General features: G+C 40.4%; 1 protein-coding gene across 17 annotated transcripts in view; it reads left to right on the top strand.

Annotated features, from left to right (window-relative positions):
* The window catches only part of ICA1 (islet cell autoantigen 1), a 155,724-nt gene that overhangs the window by 36,899 nt on the left and 101,320 nt on the right, over nucleotides 1-17,505 (top strand). For all 17 annotated transcript variants that reach the window (XM_050782972.1, XM_050782964.1, XM_050782974.1 and 14 more), the window contains exons 5-6: nucleotides 4,625-4,748; nucleotides 7,522-7,720. In XM_050782972.1, coding sequence (XP_050638929.1) covers nucleotides 4,625-4,748; nucleotides 7,522-7,720 — 323 coding nt within the window. The remainder of the gene's footprint in view (nucleotides 1-4,624; nucleotides 4,749-7,521; nucleotides 7,721-17,505) is intronic.

The following is a 17,505-nucleotide window of genomic DNA, read 5'->3' as shown; positions in this document are numbered from 1 at the left end:
CTAACCTCAGTAGTTTTGGAACATAATTATTTTTAACTAGATTCTGAGGCTAAACACAAAAGGAATTATACATGGAAGCCATACTCTCATTGGTAAATTTGTTTCTTATAGGAATATGGGTTAGCAATGCTGAAACTACATTATGCAAATATTGAAGTTGAACTATCTGTAAAGACATTGTGGATGATGAGAGCCAGGTTTCTCACTCCCTACATTAGAAAGAAGTTACAGAAAAAGAAAAGGAGAAGCTAGAAGGAACACTGTGGTGTTGCACTGGCATCAAAGGTGCCACTCTGAAGTCATTGTTTTTAATATCTATACAGATAGATACATACAGAAATAAATGCAGATGAGGGCATATGCATGGGTTAGTGTACATTCATATATTTCTTGCTTCTTTGAGCTGACATGACCTAGAAGCACTAACACCCCATAGCAGTGAGTACATCTGGCATCCAGATCTTGCTTTCTAAATACCTTTCCCCAGTAAAAGAAATGCTCCTTGGAGAAGTGGTTGATTCTAGGATTGGGGCAGGGAAAATTCAAAATGCACCTGTATTATTTGTAACACTAGAACATAAGGAAGTGCTTGAGAAAGGATATGTTGAAAGGACACGGGAGCAAACCTATGATCAAAACTGGCACAATTTGAGCAACAAACTAAATAATGATAAATAATGCTAGTATTGAATTATAACCCGTAGAATAAAATTAATTTCCCTTAAGTCTATATGAAGAGAGAGAGATAAATGGTGGAGAAGGGACAGCTTTGTCTCATAAAATAATTTCAGTTAATTAATGGAAAGAATGAGGGAACTACAAAATCACCATTAGGCAAACACCACAGTGAGAATTGTGACAGGTGAGATTCGCTGAAGAGTGTTAGAATTAGTGAGTGAAAGTTCAAGGAGAAAATGGACATTTGCATCGTCTCATGTATTCCCCCCAAGATTTTTAATGATTATAAAAGAAAAAAAAATTCTTAACTTTACAGTGGAGAAACCCAGCAGATACCTCCTTAACCAAGCGGTTGAGCTTGACATCATGAGTGATGAGGTACACTGATGTCATGTAACCTCTGATGCTCTGCACTAAGAAAGACTCTTCAGCACTGTGTATCCTTCCCAAATATCCATAACCCCAGCCTAATTCTGAGAAATCAGACAAACCCAATTGAGGCACATTCTACAAAATATCTAACCAGTACTCTTAAAATCTGTCAGTCATGAAAGATAAAGACAAAGGAACAGTCACAGATTTAAGAGACTAAGGAAACTCAGTATTTTGGTGCCAGGCGAGACCCTAGATTGGATCCTATAACAGAAAAAGAATGTTAATGGAAAAACTGGTAGAATTCAAATAAGGGCTATAGGTTAGTTGATAGTACCAGTGTTAATTTCCTAATGTTGATTATTGTACCGTGATTAGGCAAGATGTAAATATAAAGGGATGCTAGGGAAAAGTAAGTACTAGGGGATGTTAGGGAAAGGTATACAGGAACTCTATATACTGTTTGTAATTTTTCTGTAAGTCTATCATTATTTCAGAATAAAAGGTTTAATACACGTAAATTGGATCACATTGCTCCCCTACTTTTAAAAGCCTCCAATAACACATAAAATGGAATCTGACTCCCATTCTTATACATAGGACATGATCTGGCCCCAGTTCACCTCTTCAGCTACCTTTTCCCTTGTCCACCAAACTCCTGAGGCCTTTTGCACTGGATGTTCCTGCTGCCCGGAAGGTCCCTGCTCTCATAGTCCCAAGACTATTGTCATTCAGAACTCAGCCTAATGGTCACCTGCTCAGAGACACCTTCCCTGATTACCTTGTCTAAGGCAGCTACTAACCACTCACTCTTACGCCCCATCTCTCATTGCTCTCCCTGGTATTTTTCTTTTTCGTGTTTCGTGTTTGTGATTATGTTTTATTTTCTATCTCCTGCTGCTTGAATATAAGCTCTGTAAGTGTGGGGAACTCCTTTATCCTCTTCATCACTGTATTCTAGTGGCAAGAACTGTGCCTCGTATGTGTTGGATCATCCATAAATCTGTGCTGAGTGAGTTAATGCTGTCAAGCTGATTAATTTCATAGTTCCATGGTTGCCTTGTTTTTAAGGGCACATCTGAAAACCTAATCAGCAAGTAAGTATAAAAATGTTTTTGTCTCTGAATTCTCAAGTCCCAGATAATTGAAACCTTATTAATAGAACATTTTGAGTTATCTTTTTTTATTTTTGCTTTCTTCTTGTAATAGAAGCAGGGGTTTTGCTATGTTGCACAGGCTCATCTTGAACTCCTACTATCAAACAATCTTCCTGCCTCTACCTCCCAAAAGTGCTGGGACTGCAGGTGTGAACCACCACACCCAGCCCTCGTGCATTACCTGATACCTATGTTATACCTGAATTTTAAACTTCTGTAAGTTAATTTCAGTATTTGAATTTTTAAAATTAAAGAATGACCATCCCTTCTCAGAAAATCTAACCTTGACGCTGATGGAGCTCACACTTCTTTCCACTGCCCTCTGAGTAAGTATTGCCAAGTAATCAGAGTCAGCACCTAAAATGAAACCTGTTTGCTGCCCCAAGTTAATCCTCAAGTGCCTAAAATGAGCCAAAATTATTTTAAAATGCTTCAGCCTACTTAGGTTTATTTAGGAAAGAGTACATTTCGCCAGCCATGTAATCATTCAGGTACCACGAATTGGTTTCTTCCTAGCCTTAAGCTAAATGCGTTCATTTGTATGTGACTTGAGACTTCAAGGTAAAAAGGGTGACAGTAGCCTCATGCTATTAAGAACAAAAATGAGAAATTGCTCTCCATAGGGGAAGATTCATTGTGGACTTGAGTGAGACACATGTTAGTCAGTGGGGAGGAGAAGGAATGGAAGGTATTAAAAAACAAAAAAACCTTCTTATAGGAGTTTTAAAAAGCTACATAGAACCATGGCATGAGTATTAAAAGGCAATAAGTATTTAAACTGAAATAAAGTGTATGAGGATAACAAGGCAAAATTATAGTTAATTCAGTTCACAAGCATTTAATTAGCACCATGAATTTAAGACTTTATGCTCGGCCTGGGGAATACACAGTTTGAGTGAGATCCCTGTCTTGGAAAGCTTAGAGCCCCCTGGGAGAGAGAGACACACGCCCAGTCACACAAGGTGAGTCCTAAGTCAGGTGCCCAGAGAGCGCTGCTGTCCGGAGAAATAGGGATCAATTGCTTCACAGAGGAAGGAACCTGCGAGCAGGCCTTTGATGGTGAGCTTGATTTTTGAGAGACAGAAGAGAAGCAGGGCCATCGTTTATCTCTCAGGAAAAATGGGTTCTAAAAGCCTCTTCTTGACTGGGCCTTCCCAAGGGAATGTTTAGAGTGAAACTGTAGTCACAAATTAATAAGGTAGCAGTATCGAGTTTAGCCTTCACCTTTGGATTTGTGGTTCCTGCCTAATGTTCTACAATTATTGTTGGTGAGATTCTGTCAGGAATGGGGGTACGTTCTTAAAGAGAAGTCTGACTGGTTTGTGAAAACTGGCAAGAATCCTAGTAGCATTTAGAAAGCAGTTTTAGAAACACATGGTGTATAAATACATCAATACAGAAATAGGAAATAAAAGTAATGTTCAAAATCTGTTGATGGTAAATGCTGTGTTTAGGGGGAAAGCACATCCTAGGAAGCTAAGTGTCACTCTGGTGCCGGGGGCTTGGCTGCTAGTGTGTGTTCAGGACCCCCACTGTGCCATTATGTGGGTGCACTGTATTTTATTAAACTAGTTCCCAGTATAAGGAGAGTGTTTTACTATTATAAATAATGATGCTATGATTGTTTTTGCATTTACGTCTTTGTGCCCATTTTACTACTTCCTTAGGAAGTACTCCTACCTAACAGTAGACGTGCAGAATCCAAAGATACATGCAATTCTGTGATTTTTTTAAATGTTTACTGTCAAATCAATCTGTAGGAAGCTTGCACCAAATCACTTTCCCACCAAAAATACCATCTGAGGTTGTCTTTAAAAATAAGGCCAAGATTAGGCATCACCAATTCAGATCTGATTCCAGCTCTGTATTTTTAAAACCCACTGTCATCAACCTGATGACCTCCCCACCCTCAATCCCTACCCCCACTTCCAACCAAAAACCTGTGTCACGGCTGAGGTATTTGAATTGCTTTACAATCGAATAGAATGTAACTCAAAAAGCAGAGATCAAAAGTCAGCAGGAGAGAATAATGGGAGGCAGCTAGCACTGCGTCCTAGGCAGCCACAAAAGATTCCCACAGTCATACTTGACAAACCCAACTCCTTTATTTCAGCTCGAAGCAGCACATTATGGGCTTGCTTTTCAGTACAGAGGTCATTTTCTGGTTCTGATTACAGGGCACCAAACTCACTGACAGATGTATTCAAGTGAATTTGATCTCTCGTATTGTAAATGGAAGAACAGCATGAAAGTTAAATGGGGGGTAGGGAGAGCTTACCTTGTAGCCTGCCACTTGGATTTAATTTCATCTCGTCTTCGCCTCTGGAAGAGAGAGGACCTTGTGATTTGTCTTTCTTGTTCCCTTTGTAATCAAAATGCTCATTGTTCATGGCTCCTTTTGGTCTTTTCTTCATCAGTCTTGTCTCAAGAAGAAAACGAACTGGGAAAATTTCTTCGATCCCAAGGCTTCCAAGATAAAACCAGAGCAGGAAAGATGATGCAAGCGACAGGAAAGGCCCTCTGCTTTTCTTCCCAGCAAAGGTGTGTGGCCTTCAGTGGGGCTCTATTTGGAGGGATCTGAGGAGACTCCGGGACGCACCCTACTCATGAAGGGGAATCTCACAGTATTCTTTAGAAGGATTTTCCCTGAGGCTGAGGAGCTGCACTGTAGTCACTAGTTAGGCAGTTTGTACTTAACTCTCTAATTAAGATTAATACATAGGATTTTTTTTTTCCTCCCTATTAATTAAAAAAAATTTTTTTTTCATTTTTCTTTTGGTCTATAGGGGCATTATATATGTCAATCACTATGAGTGCTGTCCTGGGCTTATGTTTGACCTTCCGTGTTGCTTGTAGCAATCAGTCTGGTCCCCTTCCAGCAGCTGATTAAAGCAGGAGCCTAATGAGACCAGGTTGAAGGGTTCCCTCTCCGCTCTCTGTGGGCCAATTAACTTCAGAGAGGTGCTGTTCTCATGCCCAGGTCCACACTGCTCAGGCCGCGGACCATAACCTGAGAGTGTGTCAGAAATGCAGAATCCAGGCCGCACCCCAGACACGCAGGATCCACATCCCCGTTTTAACTAGACCCCTGCTGTTTTCATGTAAATTCAAGTTTGAGAAGCTCTGGTACAGGGAAAATTGTGGTAGATGAGTGGTATTTTTTTTTTTTAACACAACTGTGACTCATTTTTATGGTGGATGTTAAATAAGCAGGAGCCCCTGCACACAGTCACTCTCTGCGCCTGAGAAAAGTGACACTCCTCCTCACTCCCTTCTCTCCCAGTAACTAACAAACCCCCAAAATGTCACCCACTAATATTAGGAGAATGTAGGTAGTTCCCACAAATATTCCGGCTATAGAAATTTCACTTACTCAAATTGTCCAGCATTTTCTTCTGTTAATGTCTCCTTGCTGCTTTCCCTCCTTTTGGGCCAACAACAGGCCAGCAGCATGGTACATGGTTGTTCCTATGAAAACCCAAGAAAGATGGAGTAGAAAAAAAAGAGACCTGCTGCATCTGTTTTTCAGTGGTGTCTTCTCCTGGGCATTTAGGTTCTTCCTGATGACATTTGGACCCTGACTTTGTGGGCAATGCCAACTTTTATGCTGGAATGAAACCATTTCTAGTTCTCCACACATTTCCCAAGAGGTATTTGTTTATCATCTTAAATCTTACCATTTAGTATTATTTATAATTTTTCTATATAAAAATACATACTCATTCTAGAAAAATTTTAAAATAGAGACAAACCAAAAAGTGAAAATTAAAAAGCAACTAAAATTTTGCTAATAGAGATGATCTACTTTTAACCTCTTAATAGATACTTTCTATGCCTATAGGACCTTTTCGAACCTTGCAAGAATAATTGATTCCTAAAAAAATATTTCATAGAGTAAGTTGTCATATGTTAAACATATAATTATCACTAACTTCAGTGAGAAAAATTCTTAGGCAAAAGAAGAGAAAAAAGAATCTAGAAGTGAACAGAATCGTTAGGGAGATAGCTGAGGACTCTTGATCTCTTTAAATAGAAGTCACCAGTTACACAAACCTTCACACCAGTGTTGTTTTACTGACTTATTCAGTAGTCATTGCTACAACCACATATTCTATTTGATGAAAGGTGAGTATTAAATCAAACCAACAGGAATAACATGCTTACTTTATGGCACAACAATGTCTTTGAAAATAATCTGCAACATCTAGGTAGGACAGTGTGAGCAGGCTATTGTTATACAAGTACTCAGTATTTAAGAATAATACTTTACAGACAAGAAGGAAACTAGGGGAAATAGTAAAAGGAAATTTTTTCTTAAATAGTTCATTGCACCATTTGTAATCTTACCGTGCTACACACATGTAAGGCATTGCAGACATTGATGGAATTTCCAAAAGCTGACTTCAGTTCACTGACACCATTGTTACCTTTAGCTAAATAAGTTTGCGTTTAAATTGAAATTTAAATATTCATTTTTTGGCGTTTGTGCCCTGAAACTTCATGGAGAAGAGTATATTTTAAGAGTATAATTCATCTGACATTGCTCATTTTTGGGTAGGGAGATGGAAGAAGCAGTATTTTTCCCCAAGATGAGTGTTATATCCGAAGTTTAATATGCCTTAAACGTTTTTTGGCTGGGTAAATGGCATATGTTATAGCCAACATTATAATAATTTTACACCTACTTCATCACATTCATTTCTGGTGTAGTATCCTCAAGTGTTTTTTTTAGCAAGGATGAAATAATGTAACCTGTCTGAAAGTGCTAACACACAATAGCCTCTCAGTAAATGTGCTGGTCCCCCTTCCTGTACCATTTCAAAATACTTATGCTCGTATTTCATTCCTCTGTGACTCTTGGAGTGAGCAGTAGATGCCTTGGCCTTTGGAGAGTGATCTAAAATGGCCTGGTCAGAGAGACACTAATCATATACACTCCATGCCTCCTCAAAGGGCCAAATGTAGAAATGGGCAGTGGTCATGCCTTGGCCGTCCTCCATGAACACAGGATTGACCCCAGCTTCAAATGAGCACTCAGCCCAGGCTCAAGACCACCCCCAACAACGTGGATGGAGGTGCTTGCCAGTGGTCCAGTTAGTAGCAGTAAGCTAAGGGATGGGTACATGGATAATCTTCTCTGGCTGACTCATCAGTTCAAACTACATGTATTTCAATTATTCAGCAAATATTGATGGAGCATCTTCTACATTCCAGGCACTGTTCTAGACTCGTGAGTCTAAGATTGGCAGAATGTGAAGGAGTTAAATTTCTCACTGGCTTAGTTTTGAAAGTGTGGCTTTGTCCTCCTGTCTAGGTTGGCCTTGCGAAATCCTCTGTGTAGATTTCACCAAGAAGTGGAGACTTTTCGGCATCGGGCCATCTCAGATACTTGGCTGACGGTGAACCGCATGGAACAGTGCAGGACGGAATACAGAGGAGCACTATTATGGATGAAGGACGTGTCTCAAGAGCTTGATCCAGACCTCTACAAGCAAATGGAGAAGTTCAGGAAGGTAGGAGGTTTTATGAGGGTTAGCAGAATGGGTACCTGCTGGAAGGTAATGAGGTGTGATTTGAATCCCTCTGGTGAAGAAGACATAACTCAAAAGCACCAAGGATGCAATTAATCATCGCTGGTGTCTTTTTATGTGACAGAATACCAATTAATGTGATACGTAATTCTCTAAAGGATAAGATAGAAGAGACGGCTGGAAATTGCTGGGATTTCATAACTGCTTTTAATTGAAGTCAGATTTTCTTATAATGCGCACTTTTTGTAAGGTTGTCACTTCTAAATGCATTTTCATGCATAACTAAAAATCAAGATTAGATCAAATGGATCTGCGAGGTGAGAACAGACTACTGGGGAAATCTTTTAAAATTGCTAATGCATATTAAAATTAATAGAATAATAATGCTCCTTTGTTTTGTGACATGTTCAGAAGCAGTGGGGTTTAGTTGCAGGGTTAACACATGCATCATTCCTCAGAAATTTTTCTGAGGAAAGTATGTGGCTGAAGAGATGGCTATGCTCTTAAACTTCATTGAAATATTTGATAAGCAGCAAAGAACAATCTTGTTGGTTTTTTAATTATCTTGTGTCAATTTAGCAGTTTGATTTTGTCATACAAGAATACATTCCACCACTAGGTGGCAGTCTTACACTGAATATTTATGAAAATGTAGCGAGATTTTTGTTGTGAACAATCTTGGTAGTTCTTTGTTTGGTCGCCTGGATGTATTTCAGGGTGTGAAAGAAAAAAGAATCAGCCAAATGTTAGGCTTGACATAATATTGTGTCAACTGTCTTACTCATTTCAAATGATCCATTTGTAATTGTGATATTGCTTAAAATCCCTAGATTTCTTATTATGTACATTATTGCAGAGCTACAAATAGAACCTTCACTTGCGTTGGAGGTTAGCTCTGTAGGGGTGGAGGGAAGGAAGGTGCTTAAGAATACGGTCACCAACTCTTGACCTAGATATAGATTGATTCCTTTTAAGTCAAGTTTTATCTTGGTTTGTGATTTAGAACCCTTCCCTCTGAAGAGAAATCAGGGTCCATTTTATTTCTGATCACAGATGTCCTTCATGTGTCAGCAACATCTGACTTCTTCATAAGGTAGGCTTCTGAGTCATAGAAAATCAGGACTGAAAAGGCTGTTGTGATCCTCGTGAAACTCACTCATCTTATAGAAGAGAAAAATCAAAGCCCCCAAATTGTAAATAACATTTTTAAAGGATTGCTAGCTAGATGCTGGTGATCCCAGGCTACTTTTGAAGTTTTCTAACTTTTTAATCAGGCCAGTAATTTGGTTTGTCATTAGTACTTTATTTGAGGGTTGAGGAGAATGGAGTGAAGAGGGTGAAAAAAATTGTCTACAAGGCAGAGTGCTTATCATTTATATCTGTTGCCTCCTTTAATCCTCATAATAACCAAGACACTGATTTTATTTTATAAGGAAAATGATACCCATGTTGAGAAATTAGCCCAAGATCAGAGAGGTAAATGAGAGTCAGAATCCTTCAAAATACACATAATTTTCTTCCCTAAGAGAGAATACCTAAAATTGAAAAAGGCCTTTCATAGTAATTCCTCTCTTGTGATTTATTCATTCAATTAATATTTATTGAACACCTCCTATGTGCCAGGTAATAAAAATAAATATATGATTATTCTGGAAGGCAGAAGAATTTTATGTGGAATTGTGTTTTTTTTGGTTTTGTTTTTGGGGGAGTAGTTACTAACTGTAAGGACGAAATAAAAACCAAGCCCTTCGTCATTTGGTTTGAATGTTGAAACATTACCCATTCCTTAGTGTCATCAGTCTGTTGATTTTGGAAAATATGGTTTTTTTAAAAAAAAAAAATCCTCTGCCATACAGAAGTTGCTGAAGCCTTACTCCTCAATCCCATGTGTGCTGGATTCAATTTAACAGCTAAACATGGTGTACTTAGAATCTTTTTTTAAATAAGCCTATCTTCAAGTATATATTTGATTAGGCCAGACTCTCCACAAGAACAGGAACCGTGTTGGGGATCTTCACAGCCCAGGGCCAGTCCAGCGCCTGGCCCCAAATTAGCACACACATAACCGATGACAAGATTCCAGGCACTGAGTTGGAAGTGCCACACCCATGTTTTCTCAAACCTGTGGGGCATTCTCACTATTTGCAACTGACCTCATGATGTTTTGGAAATTGACGTATGTGGTTTTGCAGGTGAGAAGTTGCATTATTAATGTGAGGCTTGCTGCCCTTTTTAGAATGAATTTAAATTGTGGAGTTTTCTCTTCACTTGGAGTTTATAACATGACATTTAACTTTGAGCAAGCTTTAGTGTTTCGTCCCAGTAGGACTCCATTTTAAACAGTCTCCATTTCTCTCCCAGGAATGTGTTACCTAAATGTGTTTCTGAGTCATCTAGGAGAGCGATCCAGCTGCCAGTGGCTCCTCGGGAGTCACTGTGGGAGGGGGAGTTTCAGTCTCCGCGGGGCCAGCTGCCACCTTCACATCTCAAAGGATGAATCCTGAGCTAAAGTAGTATTTTGCTATAAATTCTCTTTTTTAAGTTCACACTTTCTGATGAAGACAAAATTCGAATTCATACCTCATGGATGTGGTCTCCCTACTTGGATTCCTTGTTATCTACTCATTCATTTATTGTCCGTTCAACAAATGATATTGAAGCCGGGCCCTGTTCAGGCAGCATCCAGAGGAATACAGTAGTAAGGAAGCAGATTGATCATTGCCATCTTGTCTTGTGCCGTCATCTGGGGCTAGAGCAAGTAAACACAGTACAGCATGGTGAACAGTAGTGTCTGGTAGCACATGGTGCCTCAGGAACTCCTGGGAGGGGCTTCCTGGAGGAGGTGGCACTAAACAAAATGTGAAGGGCGGGTAGGAAGGAGCTGGGTAGAAGGAGTAGGAGCAACAGAACAGCATTCCCGGCTGAGAAAGCAATTTGCAGAAAGATCTTTTAGGGGAAAGGAGCAGCACACTTAGAACCAGAGCACAGAAGGAGAGGTGGGTGTGGAGATGGGGGTGCCCTGACCATGGGGCTAGAAAGGGAGACAGGACTAGAATAAAAACAGCACTTCTCTAAGTGCGGCGGGGGGTAGTGGGAGGGTGTAGGGAAGGGAGGAGGCATGATCAAGTTTGTGTTCTTAGATTGTAAGATGGAGAAAGGATTGCAAGAGCCTAAGACTGGAGGCTGGGAGAACTACTGGGAAGCTTTTATATAAACCTGATGAGACATGAGGTAACCATGAAATGAAGGGGGAGGTAGACCAGAGAGAAATGGGCTATTCTCACCTCTACCAGATTCCATGGTAGCACCACTTTAATTGCTGAGGTCTTTATTGTCTTTACAAATAAGTAGAATAAGCATAAATAAGTTGCAAGTTCAAGTGTCTTTTCGCCTCCAACCAAGGCTTTTTTCATAGTGTCTTCAGATTGCCAAGAAACCTTTTAAATAGCACACAGTGAGCATGCCTGAAATGATGAATGAAAAACTTGAAGTTAAACAAAGCAATCTGTTTTCCTTCTGGCACCCTTTGAAGCACAGAGGCCTGACGACAGAGCTCTCAACATCAACATTAAGAACATTTATTAAGTGTCTCTGTCAGGGGGTGGAAATACAAAGAGGTGGGAAAGCGTGAGTCCAGCCTTCAAGAAGGACCCTGCCAGGCATCTGCTCCTTGTCAATATGACCATGAGGGACGAGATACCTGGCGAGTGTGGCCGCACATAGCTGTTCTCAAGACCAAATACATAATAGGAAAAGGTGGATGAATTTAAAGGGGCAGAGCCGGGCTGTGTGCAGTCGGAAGTTCCCCCTCACAGTGTGATTCACCCCGAGACCACGAGGTATTTTATGAGCAAAGTTACAACATGTGATATATGTGCCCTTTGAAGGCAGAGTAAAAGGGTATGATTTAAAAATAGAAGTCAGCTTCTTGTAGCAGATTACATCAGCTGAAGTTGTGAGCTTGCAGCAGAGCTTTTGCAGCCTGAATGCCCTTGAGAGAGTCCTCCTGTGGTCAATTAAGTGTCTTGTTTTTCTTGAAAGTCAGAAATGGGATGGAGGGTAATTATTCTAAATGGGATAAAAGCTGTGTTAGGTGTAAGAAAATAGTCCTGAATCCTCTAAAGAGATAGTATGGAAATGTATACGTGGGCATTTATAGGAGTCTGAGTCCTCATAGACAAGGACAAGCGAACCAGTGTTTTAATGAGAGCCATTTATTAAATGGCGAATGAAATCCTGCAGCATTTGTCTAGTTTTTCGTCACCATAATTCAAAAGGATAGCTAAAAGGTATTATAGGAAATGAGTGATACTCACTGGTATTTACAGGTGCATATCTATTTAAAACAGTGTTAGCTTTTGGAGATCTGTTCATGCACTAATCATATTATCAAAGGATATGTTTGGTGAGAAGGTTTATTAACAAATGTTGGTGGCTTACTAGGTGGGACCTTATTAGGGCCATCAGTCAGTGGTGTTCTGGTGTCCTGATTGTGAAGGTTTGGGTCTATAGCACTTGGCCAAGGACTGGTAAACAGCAGTATTGATATGGGGGATGGGTTTCCTGTGAACAAAGACTTGGGTTAATTAATTTGACAGTATCATTAATTACTGCTGAAATCATTGGTTTTTGTCAGAGGTCAGGCTCTTTTAGCAATTGAGGGCAGGTCCCGTGAGAGTTGGAGACACTAAGTAATGCAAGAGTGTCACTGCTCAACCATCTCAGGCTGTAGGATGAAGGCCTTTCCTTTCTGCCTGGGCCGTTCAGCTTTCTGTATTAAACCAGTTTCTGCTTTACTTCAGTGTCTAGGGTAGGGCTGGGACACCTCCCCCTACCCCAGAGAGTTGTGTTGAGTGAATGGGGAACATTTCCAGTTTGGATCCATACAATGAACCAGTGTTAAATGTTTAAGTGCTAATATCTCTCAGGACTTTGCTTAATTCATCTATAAAGGAGGTAGGGTAGGGGGCTTACTCCATTATCCTCTCTTCCTCTGCTAGTTCTAGAATTCAATACACTGGATTGAGTTCTTTTATGAGGACAATTTCTTTTGTAAAACTAATGCTCTCTTAAATGTATTTGTTTCATAACTTGCCATTTTCATTTGTGGGTTTTGATGTGTGCCTGTTGTTTGTTTGGGTTTGGTTGTTTCACTGGGGTGCCTGTTTTTTGTGGATTCAAGTAGATTGACTCTAGCTGCCAAACCCCACCCGTGGGTTGCTGCTTTTTTAGAGTATGTGAATGCCGAAGGAAAAGCCTGCCATTTTCACAGGGTACAACTTGGAAGGGAACAAACAATTACACCCGTGCTTCCAAATCTGAATTGGATGAGATGAGACTTTCAGGGTTTTATGCTATCTTTATTGATTCTCCCCATGGAACTTGATAAATAGCAAAAATTAGCTTTAGGGTAAGGCCAAGACCATTTAAAATAACATGCATGAAACATAACTTGCTGGCTCGCTGCTCACTGCTGCTCCTGACTGGAAATGGAGAGGAGGAAGGAGCATGATGTCAGACTCAGGATGGCGCAACACTATGTCCTAGCCCTTGCTCACATGAGCTGTGACCGCTTGGATAGGTCTAATAAACCTATTGCAATTTTCTCATCCACTAAGGGTGATCGCTGAGCCCTCTTCCAGCTGCAACATTTTTAGTTTTTTGTTTTGTTTTGTTTGTTTTGAGACAGGGTCCTGTTCTCCCTCCCCAGGCTGGAGTGCAGTGGTGCAATCTTAGCTCACTGCAATCTCCGCTTCCCAGGTTCAAGCATTTCTTGTGCCTCAGCTTCCTGAGTAGCCGGAATTACAGGCACGGGCCACCACACCCAGCTAATTTTTGTATTTTTAGTAAAGATGGGGTTTCACCATGTTGGCCAGGCTGGTCTCAAACTCCTGGCCTCAAGTGATCTCCCCACCTCGGCCTCCCTAGTGCTGGGATTACAGGTGTGAGCCACAGTGCCCGGCCTTTGTATTTTTTTTTTTTTTTTTCTAAATCACTGAGGTCATCTGTAGAGAAGTGTAGATACTGGAGTAGGTCTGATGTGTTCATTTTTCAATGTGGTGTTTTCCTGGGACTTCACGTAAGTTCTGATCTTTCTGAGTCTGCTTGCTCTTGTTGCTATTGCTCTAATCTTGGCCTCTGGAAAAATAAGAATGTTTCATGCATAATTATTGGGTGAATTTATTGGACACTTTCAAAGAGGAGCCTTTGGTATTTACAAATGGGTAATATTTTTCTCTTATTTATGTATGAATACTTTTGCAAGGGTCAGCAACCTATGGCCCACAGGTCAGCCACCTGTTTTTGTAAATAAAGGTTTTATTGGAACATGACCATGCCTATTCACTTATGACCATAAGTGGTCTGGCTGCTTTCACAATACCATGGCAGAGTTGAGCAGTTACAACAGAGGCTAATGGCTCACAAAGCTAAAAATATTTACTCACCATCCCTTTATAGTTTGCTGGCTGCTGTTTTATAGGTACCTCTAGTGCATGTTGAGATTAAGAAAGTGTGAGGTTTAAAAATTTTTTAATTGTGGTAAAAAGAAACATACCATAAAATTTACCATCTTAACCATTTTTACATGTCCGGTTAAGTAGTGATCAGTGTATTTACATTGTTGTGCAATGGATCTGTGAATGTTTTCATCTTGGTCCCAGACAGTCCAATTCCAGAGCTCAATATGCAAACCACTTCATTTCTCCCACTCTTACAGAGCACTATGAACAAATGAAATCCGGGGCCCATGGTACTCAGAGTAGAATGAGTCCTGATCCACAAACCAGAAGATCCATTTATTTGGGGCATAATGCTGGACAAGCTACCAAACCCATTAACCATGCTAAGCCTCCCTTGCAGGTTGCAGCTGAGGAAGTTGCCCCTCACAGGGGGGCAGTGAGTTTTAGAGGGCATGAGTCACGGTAGGTACTTAGCAGGGCACATGGCACAAGGTAAGCTCTCAGATAATGGTAACTCTTTTTTATAGTTACCATATTTGTTCCTGAATCTCCAAGGGAAAAAAAAATTAACATCCAGCAAAACACATATGCTAAATAAATCAGCTGTGGGGTCTCTGGGAGGTTGGCCTCAGCCTTGGATTGCCCCGCAATGTGGGCTGGAGTAAATGGTGTTTATCGTTCTGGATCATCGTCTAACAGTTTGTCACACAGGAGTCTCCAGGTATGATAGGCCACTCCTGACTTCCTCTTCTACGATTCAGCCGCCTTCCTCCAACCCAAAGGGCAGGTGATTCCAAAGTGCCTGATTGTCTCGGGAGTCCCACCAACCCAAGATTAGCTGCCTGTCCTGTCTATTGCTGGAGCTCCTGGATCCCTTGAACATTTTGCTTTAAAATTTCCCTTGGCCCATGGTGGTGCATGCCTGTAATCCCAGCTACCCAGGAGACTGAGGTGAGGATCCCTTGAGCCTGGGTGGCAGAGATTGCAGTGAGCTGTGATCACGCCACTGTACTCCAGCCTGGGAGACAAGAGTGAGACCCTGTTTCAAAAAATAAAACATAAAAAAATAAAATTCTCCTTTGGCTATAATGGTTAGACAACCCACCTCTGTGTTCAGGGATTTTATTTTCCCCTCTGTGATCTACTTTCAGTTGGATGGAGTCTTTGAAAAAAGAAAATTGTTGAGCATAATTTTGCATTTATAAATGGATGGGCTAGGAAATTATATAGTAGTCTCTTAATTTGTACCTTTCTTACTTGATATACCTTCACAGCTTTTATATTACTTCTGTTTTTAGTTCAACTTCGTGGTGAGAAGTATTTAAACTTAAATAAATACATATTCATGATGTGTTTATGTCCTGAAAAGTTTTCAGTTACGTTTGTGCAAAATAAGTAAATATATTTACACACATCCCCAAAATGATAGACATTTAAGCACATTTCTCTCACATCCTTTTCTGTTTCCCAAGCTAGAGGTTGATCCTCAGCTGCTACCGTTATTCAGTCTCCACATCCAGGAGGCCTCTCGTTTCTAATAATTCTACTTCCAAAGTATCTCTTGAATTGGTTCCCTCCTCTCATCCCCAGTGCTCTTATCTGAGCTAGGATCTTCCTCAATTTAAAGGATTATAATTGGCACCCCTTTCCACACTAATGCTAGTCCTAATTCCGTAACAAAGTGATCATGTCTTTCTCCTGGCTAATAACTTTCTGTGGCCCTTCCTTGGACAATCGACAAGTCCAAACTTAGTGTGGCCTTCTAGGCCCTCCACAGACTGGCTCTGACCTACCTCCCCCAACCCCAGCTTCCCTCTAGAATAATTTCCCTCCTGCCTCTCTTCCCTGCTGCTGCCACACACACATGCACACCCTGTGTTTCCAGCCTCATTAAAATCCGTGCCATTCACCCCATTCTTAACACACCCTGACCTTTGCAGGCTCTGTTTCTCCCACCAGAAATTCCCTTCTCCCTCTTTTGTGCCTGTAAAACTTTGAGGCATCATTTAAGGCCACATGACCCCCAGGGAGCCTTTGCTGACTTCCCAAAGCAAGGCTGTTACCCTTTTGCACTGTTCCCATTGCACTTTATACATGCTTCTTAGCCTGCCACTTGGTAAATATTCAATAAATATTTATCAAATGAACGAATAGGTAAATAAATAGGCTTAATTATTCTGCAATTGGGATTCAAGAATGTGTAAGATCCGGATCTTACACATCCTTGAACCCAATTGCATAATCAGTAAACATAATATGCTTCTTATAAATGTATTACTGAAATTTAATCCTGCCATTGAACAAAAATGAGACTCAGTTATGCAAGTGAGGATATTAACATCCTAGAAGATATCATCTATACATACTAATTCATAATTTCTGTTATTTGAATTCTGTAAGCAGAGGAACTATCCATACAGTTTTTTTAAATTAAGCATGTTTTGTAATACTATAAATGCTAATATGTTGGCTTAAAACAGATTTTTTTCAAGTGTGGAGTGGGGAGGACTACATCTCTCTTGAGAGGCATTAAATCTTTGCATGTGACATTTCTCTAATTGTTTAAGGGAAAAGCTTGCTTAACTCTTGAGTTTCAGAGTGGACTCTGGACAAAAGTGAACTATCTGCAAACTGATCTGTGTGAACTGATCTGGTCCAAGATAGTTTTCCTTTTGCCAGATTGTCTGGCTTTTCTTCCTAAGGTTTATATGTATTGGGTGGCACATGCAAGCTTGGCTTCTAGAATTTCATGGATGACAACATTCAAAACATAACAGGTTTTATTGAGTGGAACCATCAAGTTCCAGGTCAAAATACTGCTGTAAATTGAGCCCATCTCTTAACAAGGGCTCCTCAGTGCCTCAGCAGCTTGAATCTCTTGGATGACTGTTTCCATGTTTCCATGTTTCCATGTTTCATCACTTAATGCTTTTGGCTGCAGGGTCAGAGGGATGCATAGTGCCTGTGACAGCTCCCCCTGCCCCCACGCAACACTGACTGTTCCATTGGCCTCTGTCTCTTTTTGGTAGCTCCTGAAAAAGGTATCATCTTAAATTACAGGTCAATGGAAAATTACCATGTTCTACTAGTTACTGTCTCTCGCCTCTGTAGTTGATCCCTAAGTCTGTCATAGCAACACATCCTTCTAGATTACTTTCTTCTTTTTGGTTAATAGCTCAAATATCATCTTTCCCAGCTAGTCCTCTTATTCACGAAGAAGAAATAGTTGTAATTTTTACCATCTTCTAGATTTCAGTATAAAAGAAGACAGTTGTACCCTGGTGGGTTAGCCCAGCACTCTCATTT

The sequence above is a fragment of the Macaca thibetana genome, chromosome 3 (genome assembly GCF_024542745.1).
Source record: "Macaca thibetana thibetana isolate TM-01 chromosome 3, ASM2454274v1, whole genome shotgun sequence".
Classification (NCBI taxonomy): Eukaryota; Metazoa; Chordata; class Mammalia; order Primates; family Cercopithecidae; genus Macaca; species Macaca thibetana.
The sequence above is the reverse complement of the archived record's forward strand: the minus strand, read 5'-3'. Positions and strand labels throughout refer to the sequence as shown.